At 43.9% G+C, this 14,935-nt stretch overlaps 1 protein-coding gene across 3 annotated transcripts; it reads right to left on the bottom strand.

The window, feature by feature from the left end:
• Positions 1-5,300: 5,300 nt before the first annotated feature.
• LOC148041958 (uncharacterized) lies at positions 5,301-10,368 on the bottom strand. Of its 3 annotated transcripts, none has more exons than XM_087684466.1 (5): positions 10,149-10,368; positions 8,982-9,044; positions 7,753-7,886; positions 6,159-6,254; positions 5,301-6,064 (listed from the first exon to the last, which is right to left on the bottom strand). In XM_087684466.1, the coding sequence occupies exons 3-5, from the start codon at positions 7,866-7,868 to the stop codon at positions 5,551-5,553; spliced, it is 726 nt and encodes a 241-aa protein (XP_087540592.1). In that variant the 5' UTR covers positions 7,869-7,886; positions 8,982-9,044; positions 10,149-10,368; the 3' UTR covers positions 5,301-5,550. The 3 variants fall into 3 exon arrangements, with proteins under 3 accessions (XP_087540592.1, XP_087540601.1, XP_087540584.1); XM_087684475.1 differs by having other exon boundaries at positions 8,982-9,041; XM_087684458.1 differs by lacking the exon at positions 8,982-9,044 and having other exon boundaries at positions 10,149-10,366.
• Between the last annotated feature and the right edge of the window lie 4,567 nt (positions 10,369-14,935).

Here is a 14,935-nt window from a genome sequence, read left to right as displayed (position 1 = left end):
GAGGGGCTATCTCTTGGATATCCAAGGCACAAAAGTGTACGGCCCTTTCTACTACAAAGGCCAAGTATATTGCAGCCACAGAGGCTTGAAAGGAGGCTATTTGGTTAGGCCGTTTGATTGCTGACCTTGATATGACAGATGATATGCCTACACTGCATTCGGATTCCATAAGTGCCATTCAGTTGGCCAAGAATTCGGTCTTCCATGTGAAGACAAAACATATTGAGATGAGGTATCACTTCATTCGCAAGGTCGTTGAGAACAGGTCTGTTGACCTTGTCAAGATTCTGACTGAGCAGAATCCTGCAAACTTGCTCATGAAGAGCCCAACTACCGAGCGCTTTGCCTTCCTCAAGCAATTGGTGGGCATTGGATGAGATGACGTCATTTTTTCCTCATCCTGTTGTACATGTTATATTGTCTTTTGTTTTTTCTCTCTCACTAGGCAAATTCGCCTTTAAGTGGGAGGTTGTTTGGGGTAAAGGCACCTCCGCCTAGCCGCCCATGTATTACTACATTCGCGAGGTCGTTGAGGACAGGTCTGTTGACCTTGTCAAGATCCCGATTGAGCAGAATCCTGTAGACTTGCTCATGAAGAGCCCAACTGCCGAGCGCTTTGCCTTCCTCAAGCAATTGATGGGCATTGGATGAGATGACATCTTTTTTTCCTCATCTTGTTGTACATGTTGTATTGTCTTTTGTTTTTTCTCTCTCACTGGGCAGATTCGCCTTTAAGTGGGAGGTTGTTGGGGGTAAAGGTGCCTCCGCCTAACCGCCCATGTATTACTACATTGACAGTACCCGCCACTGCACACTACAGATAGCGGGCGCCCGTCACAATCACTTATTCTTTATTCTTTTAGTGATAATTTGAATAAAAAAAGACCCGATCACACATTGTGGTTATTGGAGTTCCCACTTTTGAATCTCTCTCTCTCTTGGCTCTTGCTCTCCATCTGCCATAGCTCTCACCGCCAAGCTTCTTCCTCCTGGGTTCCACTTCCCTTTCACTCTCGTGTTCATGTTCCTTCTTCCTTTACGCACTCATAGTTTTTACATATTGATCACTCACTCTATGTATATCAATGTGACTCAAGTATTGTTTTAATTGCTTTATATGTGAATTATTTGATTATTGGAATTAACAATATGCAAGAAGTAAAGCATGTAAAGAAAACCCTCAAGGCCAAAAGTTTATATCAAAGATTTGAAAGAGCTAAAGTAATTGTTAAGTATTGAGGTGATCAAGACATCTAAGAGGATATGGCTCTCACAAACACAATACGTCTTGGATATGTTCACAAAGTATGGCATGGTTCTCAATGCCATTGAATCAAAATGTGAGGCTAAGTATTGATATGGGTGAGATATTAGAGGATCCCAAACTATATAGGAAGATGGTGGAAAGTTTGATCTTCTTCACTATCACCAAGCCAGATTTAACCATATAGTTGGTTTGAAGAGTCAATTTATACGAGTGCCTCATCTTCACCTAGATGGTGGGAGATGTACCTTGTGATACCTTAAGTACACATTAGATCATGGCATCTTTTATGAGGTTGATTCAATTATATATTTGTCTAGTTACACTGATGAAAATTAAGCAAGTAGTGTGTTTGCTAATAGAAACTCTATCAGTAGTTATGTTGAGATGGCAAGCTCAACACGTGCGAACATTGATGATGGACCGCCTGGCTAGATAAGTCGGCACGTCTACACTTAGCACGTTGGTAGTCATTATGATACTCACATGGCCACACTAACTTATCACTTATTATATTTAGTTTATTACACCTACCTACAGTTGGCAAAGTCGATTATGCATTGTTTGATTTAAAAGGCCACTTTCCTTTATGTTGTGTCTTATCTATACTTTGTGTACATTGTATAGGGTATGGAAGAAGAAAAATAACCTACCCAAAACCTCATCCATTGCTCATAAGTGCAACATTTTTTGTTTTACTGTCAAAACCAAGGATAAAATCCTATCATTAGTAGCTGCTGAACTCTCACGACCATGAAAGTGTACTCCAAGAGTGGACGGGAGTGGGTGTCTCATGTATACAATGTGTAAAATGAATAGAAATTTCTATGTTCATAAGGATTAGAAGAGAGAACAAGATGGCTCAAAGCTAGAATGCAAGCCAACTATGTGAGAGAATGTTAAACCACGAAAGGATATAAGCTCTTAACAGAACAAGAACCTACCCAAAACCTCATCCATTGCTCGTAAGCCCAACATTTTTTGTTTTACTGTCAAAACCAAGGACAGAATCCTATCATTAGTAGCTGCTCAACTCTCACGACCATTAAAGTGTACTCCCAAGAGAGGACGGGAGTGGGTGTCTCATCCCTTGGCATGGACTCGTATAGATACAGACTTTTGCCATTGGCATACAGCAAAAATGCAAGAATCCTATCATTAGTAGCTGCTCAACTCTCACGACCATGAAAGTGTACTCCAAGAGAGGACGGGAGTGGGTGTCTCATCCCTTGGCATGGACTCGTATAGATACAGACTTTTACCATTGGCATACAGCAAAAATGCAACTAGATGGGTCTTTGGGCAACCAGAATCAATCAGACGATCATACTTTTCACAATATGGGTTGCTTCCTCAAAGACTTAGCACAGCAGACATTCCAAATAGTTTTAAACAGTATCTAGAGAACATTTGCTGTGATATGTTAAGCAAATCAGCTCCACTGCACAGGATCTTGAAACCATAACATTCCAAAAAGTTTTAAACAGTATCTGGAGAACATTTGCTGTAATAAGTAAAACAAATCAGCTCTCACTGTACAGGATCTTGAAACCATTTACTGAGAAAAAGAAGAGCAGTCGGATCACATTTCACAAAAATGTAGAGCCCTTAAAGCCAAGCCAGCCCACAAATGCATTTGAGATCTTCGGCATCCTTGATCCTATAGCAAGAAGCCATCCTTGGTCCTATATCAAGAAGACCATCCTTGATCCTATATCAGGGAGCCCCCAGCAGTGTGTTTCTCATCCCTTGGCATTTGAAATCTTTGACATCCTTGATCCTATAGCAAGAATCCACCAGCAGTGTGGTTCTCATCCCTTGGCATATGGAGTCATGGACATGAAAATCAGGACCAGACACATCCCTAGTCCTATACCAAGAAGACAACAAGTGTGTTTCTCATCCCTTGGCATGGAGTCATAGACTCTTTCCCCATAGGCAATAAAGATGCAATTGATGAGAAATCGTGCAAATCAGAATTGGGTAAGAATTAACCAGATGATCACAGTCTGTGGCAACGAGTTGCTTGCCCACAGGGTATTGTGACACAGCAGACTTCATGAACAGTATTGGGTAAGGATTAACCAGAAGATCAAACTGTCTGTGGCAACGAGTTGCTTGCCCACAGGGTATTGTGACACGGCAGACTTTCCAAACAGTGCATTTAAAACATGTACTTAGAAAATTAAAACAGATCGTGCAATAAAAATGCAACTAATGAGAAATCATGCAAGTCAAAGTTGGGTAAGGATTAACCAGATGATCACACTGTCTGTGGCAACGATTTGCTTGCCCACAGGGTATTGTAACGCGGCAGACTTTCCAAAGTGTACTTGGAAAATTAAAACATATCACTGGCCACTGCACTGAAATATTCTTGAAACTTGAACCAGCCCTTAAATCATCCACACTAGTACTGGGAAAATTAAAACGAGTAATTTCTCACACTGCACAACATACTTCTCCAGACTTAACCAGATGATCAGTCTGTAGCAACGAGTTGCTTGCCTTGCCCACAGGGTATTGTGACACGTCAGTCTTTCCAAACAGCGTACTTGGAAAATTTAAAACATATCACTGGCCACTGCACTGAAATATTTCTTGAAACTTGACCAGATGATCACAGTCTGTGGCAACGAGTTGCTTGCCCACAGGGTATTGTGACACGTCAGTCTTTCCAAACAGCGTACTTGGAAAATTAAAAACACATCACTGGCCACTGCACTGAAATATTTTTTGAAACTTGAACCAGCCCTTAAATCATCCACACTAGTTCTGGGAAAATTAAAACAAGTAATTGACAAATAAAAAATCAGGGCCATGAACATCCATGATCCTACACTAGTACTGGGAAAATTAAAACAAGTAATTTCTCACACTGCACAACATACTTCTCCAGACTTAAAAAGTATCCCTTAAATACATCCACACCCATGCCTTTCAAAATAGGCCCCAGTTAACTTGCCATTACTCCAAATCTGACAAATAAAAAATCAGGGCCATGAACATCCATGATCCTACACTCAAAATGAACAGCACCGAATTTCCCATCTCTAAGCATGAAGATTCAAAATAGATATCTCACAATAGATATTCCTGACCTGTAATAGCAGCTTCCGACCCCAATTCATGAAAACGTTAAAAACAAGTTCCCAGATGTAGGCCCTAGTTAACTTGCCATTACTCCAAATATGACATAAAAAATCAGGGCCATGAACATCCATGATCCCACACTCGAAATGAACAGCACCGAAATTCTCATCTCTAAGCACATAGATTCAAAATAGATCTCACAATAGATATTCCTGAGCTGATCTCAAAATAGATATTGCTGACTTGTAACAGCAGCTTCTGACCCAATTCAGGAAAACTTAACAAACAGGTTCCCAGATGTAGGAAATAGCACATAAATTATACCTCAACAAGCACTCGCTGTCAATTATAGTCCTCAACAAGCTCCATCTTCCTGTACTGTCAAATTTCTCAAGCAAAGAGCAGTTCAAACCTGAACTTGCAACTTGTTAGATTTGTTATTAATCTAAGAGCATCCACTTTCCCAATATAATAAAAGCAAGGCCTATTTTGGAGCCTGAACTTGAGGCTTTTTAGATTTGTTATTCATCTAAGAACATCAGCTTTTAACTTGTACACTTGTAAGCACAGATAGCTTCAGACTATCAACTCTAAACCTAGGCAATATGCACTTCTCACGCCCCAATTCTTAAAAAGTAGGGCTTTTGAACCTAGAATTTGCAGCTTGTCGAATTTGTTATCAATTTAAGATCCGTTACACATTTCTAAACTTATGAACTCTGATCAAAATCCATATTGGAAAAAGCATATTGAATGTTGTAGTACAGTGACTTCTTTCATATTCCCCATGAAACATCAGAAATATGCATTTCCTAAGGTATCTCTCCAATGTAGCATCTAAATTTCTGATGCATACGGCATCAAGGTGCTTACTCTTGAGACAACAGCTCCAGATCATCTTCATACATTCCCAATATTATGCTTCTGAAGGCTCAGTACTACATCCAGGAATGTGCTAAAACGCTGAAATTAAAAATGTAAAGACAATACAACAAGGTCCTTGCTCTACAGCGCTACTGCTGAACCGTAAATAAACAACCGAGCGATTCATATGCTTGGCCAAAGAAACATCCTCCTGCACTATCAAAGTAATCTTTAGGTTCACGGAAGATGGCACCACCTATAATAATCTGGGCCACTGCAGCTCATGTAGCAGACAACTCCAAAGTCTCACAATCCTAGTATGCTATTTTTTAGCGATACCGCATTCCGTACATAGGTTCTGAAGGACAGTCATGTGCCATGTGACCACGACCTCCACAATTATCACAAATCAACGTGCCCACGCACTCCCTGGTGTGATGCCCTAAGCGCCTGCAGTTCCGACAGAATGGAGAATCCATAAGGGGTGGCAAAGGGGCTGCACGGACTGGAGGCAGATCAGGAACACATTCCCGGGCAATGTGACCCTTTTGATTGCAAATGTTGCAGACGGGGGTATTCCTACAGTCCTTTGCCAAATGCCCAGGTTTGCGGCAATTGTTGCAAACTTTTTCATTCTTACAATCTGCTGCAAGATGTCCAGGTCTACGACAGTTGTTACAAAGTCTAGTGTCCACATTGTCCTTAGAGCTGCAGTCCTTAGCAATATGACCAGCCTTCAAGCATACTCGACAAACTTTCTCATTTCGACAAGCATTTGCATTATGCCCAGGCTCCTTGCAGTTCCAGCACACTGACTCATTTGTGCATACATTTGCACTATGTCTGCAAGCAAAAGAATAAACAATAAACCTATCTTGTGACAAGTATGTTATAAAAGAAAGTTAGGGGGTTAAACTAGATAACCTATAAACCTTACCCTGGTAGCCCGCAATTGTTGCACAGGGCCACATTTGGGCAATCTCGTGCAAAATGGCCAACACGGTGGCAGTTATTGCAGACATCAACAGGGAGCCTGAAAACACAGTGGAATGACGAAGTAAACAGCATATCAATCACATCTACCATTACATACCACAATCTGCAAGATATGACCATTCCATTGCAAGTTTATCCAATAAGGAGTTAAAAATAACTAACAACACAGTTCTCAAAACATGAATATGGCTTGCACTGTGCACATGAGTTCAAGATTGAAAAGATCATGTAATCTCTGTAACATTGAGAGTTTTGCAGAAAATGGATTGATAAAAACTGCAGTGCACAACAGACTCAGAGTCAATGAACTAACACTCCATAAGGACCAGTGCACATGAGTCAAAATTAGAGAAGATCAAGTGTCATCTCTTGAAATCGAGAGACAGATCGAGCAGAGGGATGGATTGAAACATGACCATACTGGGAGTATAGAATACAGATTTAGATGGTCTGCAGTGTGACCATGACATGTAAAGATGTCAGTGACAACTAAATAACTCTATGAAAGCATAATTCATCAGGTCCTCACTGTGCAAAAAACACTACGAGAGAACAGTCAATAACCAGATATTACTCCGTAAGATCCAGTCATCCCCTTGTCCAATCTAGTCATAACCTTATAGGAGCAGCAATAACCATTTTTAAGCTGGGTTAGGTCTACTCAAGTATGTTTTTGGGAAGCTGGCCCCAGACCCAAGAAAATTAAAACTCAAAAAGAAAGCAATCAATCTCATGCATCACCATTTGAATTGAAGCCTTCCAACATGTAAACAGCTACATATTTGTGATGGCAGTCTCCATCCCTACCACAATTGTATTAGTCCAGACTAGTCCTTGTGCAATCCGAATCTACTGGGCTAAAAACTGAAAAAAGCCTTGATGTGCAGTCCCACCACATACTCTCTACTCTCATGTAGCTCAGTTACTCGTGAGCTCATATTAATTCCACAGTCATCATCAACTTATCATCACATGTAAAGACTACAAGTACATAATGCCAGATGTCCCACCAAAACCACCCTTATGTCCCTGCTTGATATGGAAAAGTTTATCCATTGCATATAATATGCTAACATACCTCTCAGGACACTTCCCATTAATTGACATGCAAGACAGACCTTGATTTTAAGCCGCAGAACAACCAATTGTTCTTTCAAGTGCATTGACAATTTCTATCAATACATCCAATGACTAAGTATGAACCAACATACAACATGCAATTTTGAGAACTGTGATAGAGATTGCATGAACTGTTTTCCACCTGATAAACAGGTCACCATTAAGCAGCACTTGCTCAAGGGTAGTATGGCATACTCAAGACTTATCAAGGGTACCCAAGCTGCCACTTTGATATGCAGACACATGAGGAGACCTAACGATGTGTCACCTTGCTGAAATTTTGCCACTAAAAAAAGGCCAGTGTAGAGAACTGATGAATTTTCTAAGTGTAACAGTACTGCTTGCCACGAATTTCACCTAAATGAATGTACCTGCAAAGAATCACGGAATTGAGCTTGCAGCCATCAGATACTCACCTTGATGAACGCCGGAACTTTCCACGAGCTGAACCTTTGAATGGTCCAGGAATACGTGAAGATCGTCTTCCTTCTTCATCACGTCCCTTGCGAGATCCTAAGTTGTCAATGCCCATACTAGCCCTTGTATTTTACTGCAAATACATCAGTCAGTACTATGGTGTTAGCTTATCACAGTGCAATCACATTTGACAAACATCAATCCAAGCAGAAAAATTGAAAATCCAAAAGTACCCAGCCATTAACCCGCAAGCAAAACTACTCACATAAGGACAAGTTTGACTTTTTTTTAAGTAAGACTTTGAGCAATACACAGACCTACCCCAGAAAATTGCATACACGATTGTAATAATAGAATGCATTTCACCAAGGTTGAAACACAAAACACATTTCACTATTGCAAAGTTTCAGTATGCAGTATTTTGCCTATCTGTTTCACTAAAAGGCTAACGAACAATTTTTATTAGAAACTTGCTAAATACATGTATCTTATGCATGTTATTCTGCCATTACATGTAGCATTTCACTTGCGGCATGCCCAAGGGTGAAACATTTCAATAGTAAAACGTTTCAAGGGTGAAACATTTCATGGTTACCTTGACATACACCTAACTCAAGCTGAAAAATACTGTATCGTAAAGCATCAAACATGACAAGAATACCATTCATCTATGGGCTCTGATATGTGTCTATCTACCTATATTCGTTCACAAAGTTTTTACCACATTAATCAACATCCACAACTAAAGCTGCATGTGCACACATTCTGTACAATAAATAGCTACATGACACAAGAATACCACTCATCTAAGGGCTCTGATATTCGTCTACCTATATTTGCTAGCAAAGTTTTACCACATTAATCTACATCCACAACAATCTGCATGTGCACGTGTACACACTCTCTCTCTCTCTCTTGTGCACGTGTACACACTCTCTCTCTCTCTCCCTCTCTTGATCACATACAACGAATCATAATAATGAATGATGTACTAAAAGAATTAGGCAAGAGCGCACAAAAAGGTGACTTCAAGTTCTTTATGTTACATAAAACCATCTATACATGAACTCAATCTGCACCAAGAACATACAACTTGTAACTTAACTCAGCTTGGAACATCTAATGACATAAAGAGCCAAATGTGACAAGAACACTACTTGTGTATAAGCTCAGAGATTTGTTCATATATCACAACAGATAAGTAAGCTTGTATACACAAGGTGCCTACCTGTCCAATGGTCAGAAATACAAGCGTGATTGGATGAACCTTTGCACATGCTGAGTCAATCTACTGCCGTAATTACAACAGCAGTAGTTAAGTAATGAATCAATAAATACATCAGCCTTGTTGAATAACACCAATGATTCCAATTCATCTTACATAGTAGTGAGTCACAAAGTAATGCCTGCTTTAGTTTATGTTACTGTAAAAGGTAACACATGAAGACTCCTCTGCTGTGCTCTAGCGCTTAAGCAGTGTTTCAGCAACCATTCCTACATTTCAACTCTACATGCTTGGAAAGGACTATAACTCTAGAAACCAGACAACAAGCCATCAGCCACAAAAACTATTGGTATAGCTTCATTTCAATGAATGTAAACAATTAGTGCCTGCATTATTTTTGCCTCAAAGAGCTCCAGTTGCTCAGTTGACTATCACAAGAAATCAGGCTGAAATAATAGCATTGGGCTGCACTGTCTCCATCACTGTATCAGACGCACTAATCACACATCTCTGGACAATAGAAAGAGAAAGGAAGGTGGAGAAGGCAGAAAAAGGGCATTACTTGAGGGGAGAGGGTGGGGATGGGGCGAGGGGGAAATATAAAGTATTAGTAAAATTAATCCCTCGTCGTCGTCCAAATCGCACAGAAAGAACTCTACTAGCTCACACAGATGGGCCAATAAGGATTCAATTTGTAAGAATCGAAAAGGAATATCCCCATCTTTTTGAGAGAGTAAGTAGGACCCTTTGATGATGCCTTCTCCTCGCATCCAGACTGCTGAATGGGTTAACGAGGGGAATGTCCTGCATATTTCATTCTCATTAAAACCTATGCACGGTGCCGTGTAAGGCTCTTCAGGTGTGCGAGACGAGTTGTTGAACAGGCAAGTTAAAGAGAAGGCCTCTTGCGTGCACCCACCCCAGGCTTGCAAGGGGGCATCGGTCTCTTGTTCCCTAGCCATCACTTCTCACAGTTGTCTACCCCAGGTACGGGAGTGCATGCAGATGCGACTGCTACACTGCAGCAAAGGTAAGAACAGTTGTACGCTACCAATCATATCTGGCGTGTGGCGATGGTCACCGAGTTCTATTACAGGTATCATCAAGTAATGCTCTCTTCCGACGCGAACACGTGATACAGGGAAACCTCGGCAAAAGAAGAACGCTTACCGGGATGAGAGACGTCGACCAGAGAAGGCCTTTCGCTCCTGCTGCTGCTTCTCGTCTTCCTCTCTTTTTTCCGCTTTCCTTCGACGTTCTTCTTCTTCTGCTTGTCTTCTCTTCTTCTTCTTCTTCTGTCGTGCGTGTAGATGGAAAGCCCTAAAACCCCCACATGAGAAGAAAGGGAGGGCGAGAAGAAGGCCTAACGTTATTTTGTTGGCTTTTGCGTATTATGGTGGTGCCAAGAAGACAACGGTTAAAATCAGTGGCCCTTGTGTGAACAGGTCCCTACCTCTAACCCCCCCCCCCCCCCCTTTCCCAACAGCCTTTCGTGCGGTTCTATTTGTAGGTGCAAGAGAGTTCCTTGTGCATTTCGCTCAAAGTGGATGCGAGAAAAGCGAAGTTGTCATGCTATCGCACGATAATATCGTTTTTTCTTTTGCTCTCCTCTTTTTTCACTTCCCTATATCACACGATAACATTGCTCTTTTCTCTCCCTCTCCTCTTTTTCTTTTTCTCCTCTTTCTTTTTTTCTCTCTCTTGTGTCTTTTTCTCTCCCTCTTTTTTCTTCTCCCTTCCCCTCCTCTTTTCCTTTTTTCTTCTCTCTCTCTCATCTAGTTTTTCTCCCTCTTTCCTCATTTTTCTCTCGTATTTCCTCTCTCTTCCCTCATCTCTCTCTCTCTCTCTCTCTCTCTCTCTCTCTCTCTATTGAATGATATGAATTGTACATCTAGAATCGGATCATATAGCTTTGGGCTTAACACTTAATATTTTCCACCATGTAGGACATACAGGGGACATAGTAGGTGTTAACCCCAACACGAAGAAAGCGAAAGAAAGTGGAAAAGAAGCAGGGCAAAGGCGGAAAAAAGGCAACCCGACGGAAAGAAAAAAATGAGAAAAGGCTAAAAGCGCAAGGACAACCGTTAAAGACCAGGGCAACCACGAAAAGGGAAAGGCGCATAAAAAGCGCACCCTGAAATCTTGTAAAAGAGTGCCGGGGCTCTCACCCGTGCTATTTGTAAATATAGAAGGGTAGTGAAGAGGAAGCAAGGAAGATGAAAGGACAATGGAAAACAGGGCCTGGGCTATGATCCGGCCATGTAAAAAAGGGAAAAAGGGAATGACTGCCCAAAAGGGAAGTAGGGTTTTGTATATAAAGTTGAAAAGTAAATGAAGAGCTCATTCTTTGGTGTGGCAAAACTAGTCTTCTTCTTCCTCTCTTCTTCTCTCCTTCTTGCTTGTGTATGCTCTTGAGAGAGGGAGTGTGAGAGTGTGAGGGAGTGAGTGTGTGAGAGAGTGAGGAATCAAGAGGGTGAAGCTCTCCACCATCTCCTCTCCCCTTCTCCTCTTCTCTTTTATTCTCTTCTCTTGCGCGCGCGGCTATGGAGGATGAGGCTTGGAGATGGAGGAGGCTTGAGGATGCTTGAGCTAGCAACAAGAATCGTGGAGCTACCGAAGTGTGAGAGAGAGGAGGGTACTCGATCAAGCATCAAGGTAAGTTCACTGCATTCGTAGGATCGACGGCGCGTCGGCTAGGTGAGAGATAGCCATGAGAGCTCGCTTGAAACAATAAGCGGTCCGTGGGTCTTGGCGGTTGAGCGAAAGCTCCCACATTTTGGTTCCGTTGTTGCCGGGACCAACGGATTCAAGCTCGAGCACTCGCGCGCCCCATATCGAGCATCAAAGTAGGGCATTCACCCTGAAATGGAGCTTGAGATAGGTAGGAAGTCTGGTGTTTTTTATCTTTAGAACAGGTAAGTGTTTTGGAACAATCTGGTTATTAATGACTGGAAAACATGGAGAAATTAGTTCAGTGTTTTGCTTTCGATTCAGGATGTGTTTAGGATAGACTAGCAGTAGAGAATCACACACGAAAAGGCAGAGGGCTGCTGCTGTGAAACAGGGGAAAAATCACAGGAACAAAGGGAAAAAATGGAGTAGATGCAAGGTAACGGCATAGGAAACGCCAGGGAAGGAACTTATAGTGTGTAGGACAGAACTAGCAGGGTATAAACTCTGGGAGGGCTAGAGGACCCCATTTCCAACCAACGGAGAGTGAGAGAGACAGAGAGTGAAAGAGTGAGCAAGCTGGGCAGCTGTCTAATCGACTGGAGCTAGGAGGACATTGCATTCGGCGACTTCAAGTAATCAATCTCGTCTGCTCCACTTCAGCTCTGTCGCGGGGTAATCGCACGACCAATAGGATAATACATCTAGTGAAAATCGAGCAAATCGGTGTGCGTGACCCATCGGACCGGCGGAATCGGACGGCCGACCTAGTGTCCGATTCCCAGAATCGGACACTTAGACAACCGTCCGATCGGAACAACCCGTTCAATCACTAGACTCGGACTAACTGATCCGATCGGACGTGCCACGTGGCACTCGGACCAACCTTCCCTTTCTTTTAGAATCGGACGCCCGGACCAACTTGTCCGACCCAACTACTCGAACCACTCGGACGCTCTGACTCGGACCCACCCGGTCCGATCGGACGGAGTAATGCACGTCACCAGTTGTCCGGTCCGATCCCCAGAATTGGACCCATCCATAATCGGACCAGAAAGAATCGAATCGACCGGTCCGATCGGACCTCCTAGAATCAGACCGATTCCTCGCACACTCGCCCGTCCAATTCTTGAGAATCGGACACGCGGACCCTAAGACCCCCACTTCGCCCTAACATACCTGGTCCGATCCCCACAATCGAACCACTGGTAAAATCGAACCACTGGTAAATCGGACGTCTGATTCCCAAAGTCAAACCAAAACAAAACCTGACCCATCTAGAGACACACTGGGGCACTCCCCCAATGGCCCACCCCCACGTGAGCAACAGGAAGCAGCATAGGGCCATGTGACCCATAAGGCGGCCAGGACTAGAGTAGCAAAGCCTGTCAGGCCCAAAACGAGCAAGAGTGAGCAAGACGCAGGGAAAGCACTCATAGCACTCTGATTGAATTTTCGCACTTGAAGAACATTTAGGAAAGTCGAAAGCCTGTTTGAGCACGAGTGCACGAGGGACAACACGCTCACGAGTGACCCTAAGTTGAGCACTGCATTCAAAAATTAAAAAGAACTCACTCAGATAAATTGCCAAAAAACCCACCACTAGGAGGAAACCCAAGCGTAACGAACGCACAGAGCGCAGGGCAGGATCAAGCAAGGAGCGACAACGACAAGGATCTGACTTACAACTAGGCGTGAGAATTCCACCATGACAGAGGGAGGCTCAGATCATCGGTTTGCAGGGGAGCTAGATGTTAGCGCATTTCCAGAAGCCATACAGCAAATGGTGAGCAGTTACGATGCGCATGCCAGGTACAAACACCATGGCAGGACGGCGGAGGCAATCATTGCGAACCTAGAGGAAGAGAGGAGGCTAGCCCGCAAGGCACTGCAGGGCATAGCAGACTATAATAGGGACCAACAAGCCAGGAGCCTAAGGCAAAGCATGGAGCTGCATGAGGTGCAGCGAGTGTTGAACTTGGCGGAGGCAATCATTGCGAACCTAGAGGAAGAGAGGAGGCTAGCCCGCAAGGCACTGCAGGGCATAGTAGACTATAATAGGGACCAACAAGCCAGGAGCCTAAGGCAAAGCATGGAGCTGCACGAGGTGCAGCGAGTGTTGAACTTGGCTGGCCGAAACCGAACGGACCAGGAAAGAGCACTCGAGGAAGGCCTGACGCTGGGCGAGCTCCTCATGAAGCGGTTGCTCGATAACACCGCGGTGGAGCAAAGTGCCGCTGCACTAGCAACCTTGCTACTTGCAGGGCTAGGGGCAACCCAGGGTTCAAAGAGCCAAGCCAAAATACCTATCGTCGCAAAGCAACTCGACAAGTACCAGCCACCGGATGACCCGTACAGCTTTGTCGAGCAGTTTGAGCAGGTCTGCGAAGCCAATGGCCTCAACGACCATGCCCAACGTGCGCAAGCATTCGGACTTTGCTTAAGCGATAAGGGTAGGACGTGGTATACGAGCCTAGATGCTATAGAACGAGCCAACTTCAATAACCTCAAGGACCTTTTTGTCAAGAGGTTTGCCGAACCCGGATACTCTGACAACCTGCTAGTGCGTCTGATGAACGTCAAGCAGAAGGAGAAGGAGGGCATCCGCGACTATGTGACCCACGTGAGAAGCCTCCTTAAGAGAATCCCCTTGGGCGAAAGACCGACTGACAGGGCTGTGTCAACCGTGTTCATCAACAGGATTCGAGATGAAGAATTGTACAAAGCACTAGCAGGCAACTCAAGCTTGCAAAGGGACGTAGTGGCTAGGGTTTTTGAGGAAGCCATTAGGGTCGATGACCAGCTGAAGGAGCGGAGCTCCAGGAGCTCGAACCCAGAAGAAATCAACCCACGGAGTTTAGAACGAACGCCAACCTCTAGCGAGCGATTCAACGCATCGTCCCACGATAAGAGGAAGGCCGCCGAGACGGACCACGGCTTGGCCGAGGTCAAGACAGAACTGGCCAAAATACAAGACATGCTAAGGCGACCTACGCGTCCGCACGTCCAGTGCGTGTACTGCGGAGGAAACCACCTGCCAGCAGAGTGTTAAGACCCTGCGCTAACTGCGGGAGGTTCGGCCATGATGCCGCACACTGCAGACTACCACGAAGACTACCGTACACACAGCCCTATGGCCAGCCTTACCCGGCTAACAGGCCACAGCCATTCTACGGAAGGGGAACTCCTCTTGCCCTACCAGCACCTAACGACACGAAGCTAGCAGTCCCTAGGCTGGACATAAATCCTACCGGTATACCTAGACCGCCTGGTCCCTATGTGAC

Source organism: Lygodium microphyllum, chromosome 1 (assembly GCF_053477565.2).
Source record: "Lygodium microphyllum isolate KBCC chromosome 1, Lygodium_microphyllum_v1.1.10, whole genome shotgun sequence".
NCBI lineage: Eukaryota > Viridiplantae > Streptophyta > Polypodiopsida > Schizaeales > Lygodiaceae > Lygodium > Lygodium microphyllum.
The sequence above is the reverse complement of the archived record's forward strand: the minus strand, read 5'-3'. Positions and strand labels throughout refer to the sequence as shown.

Excerpts from the sequence above, each read along its gene's own strand:
- LOC148041958 (XM_087684466.1), bottom strand. The coding sequence starts at position 7,868 with ATGGGCATTGACAACTTAGGATCTCGCAAGGGACGTGATGAAGAAGGA. Across the intron at positions 6,255-7,752 it reads AAGTTCCGGCGTTCATCAAG|GCTCCCTGTTGATGTCTGCA; the intron begins GTGAGTATCTGA and ends CTGTGTTTTCAG. Across the intron at positions 6,065-6,158 it reads AACAATTGCGGGCTACCAGG|ACATAGTGCAAATGTATGCA; the intron begins GTAAGGTTTATA and ends TTTTGCTTGCAG.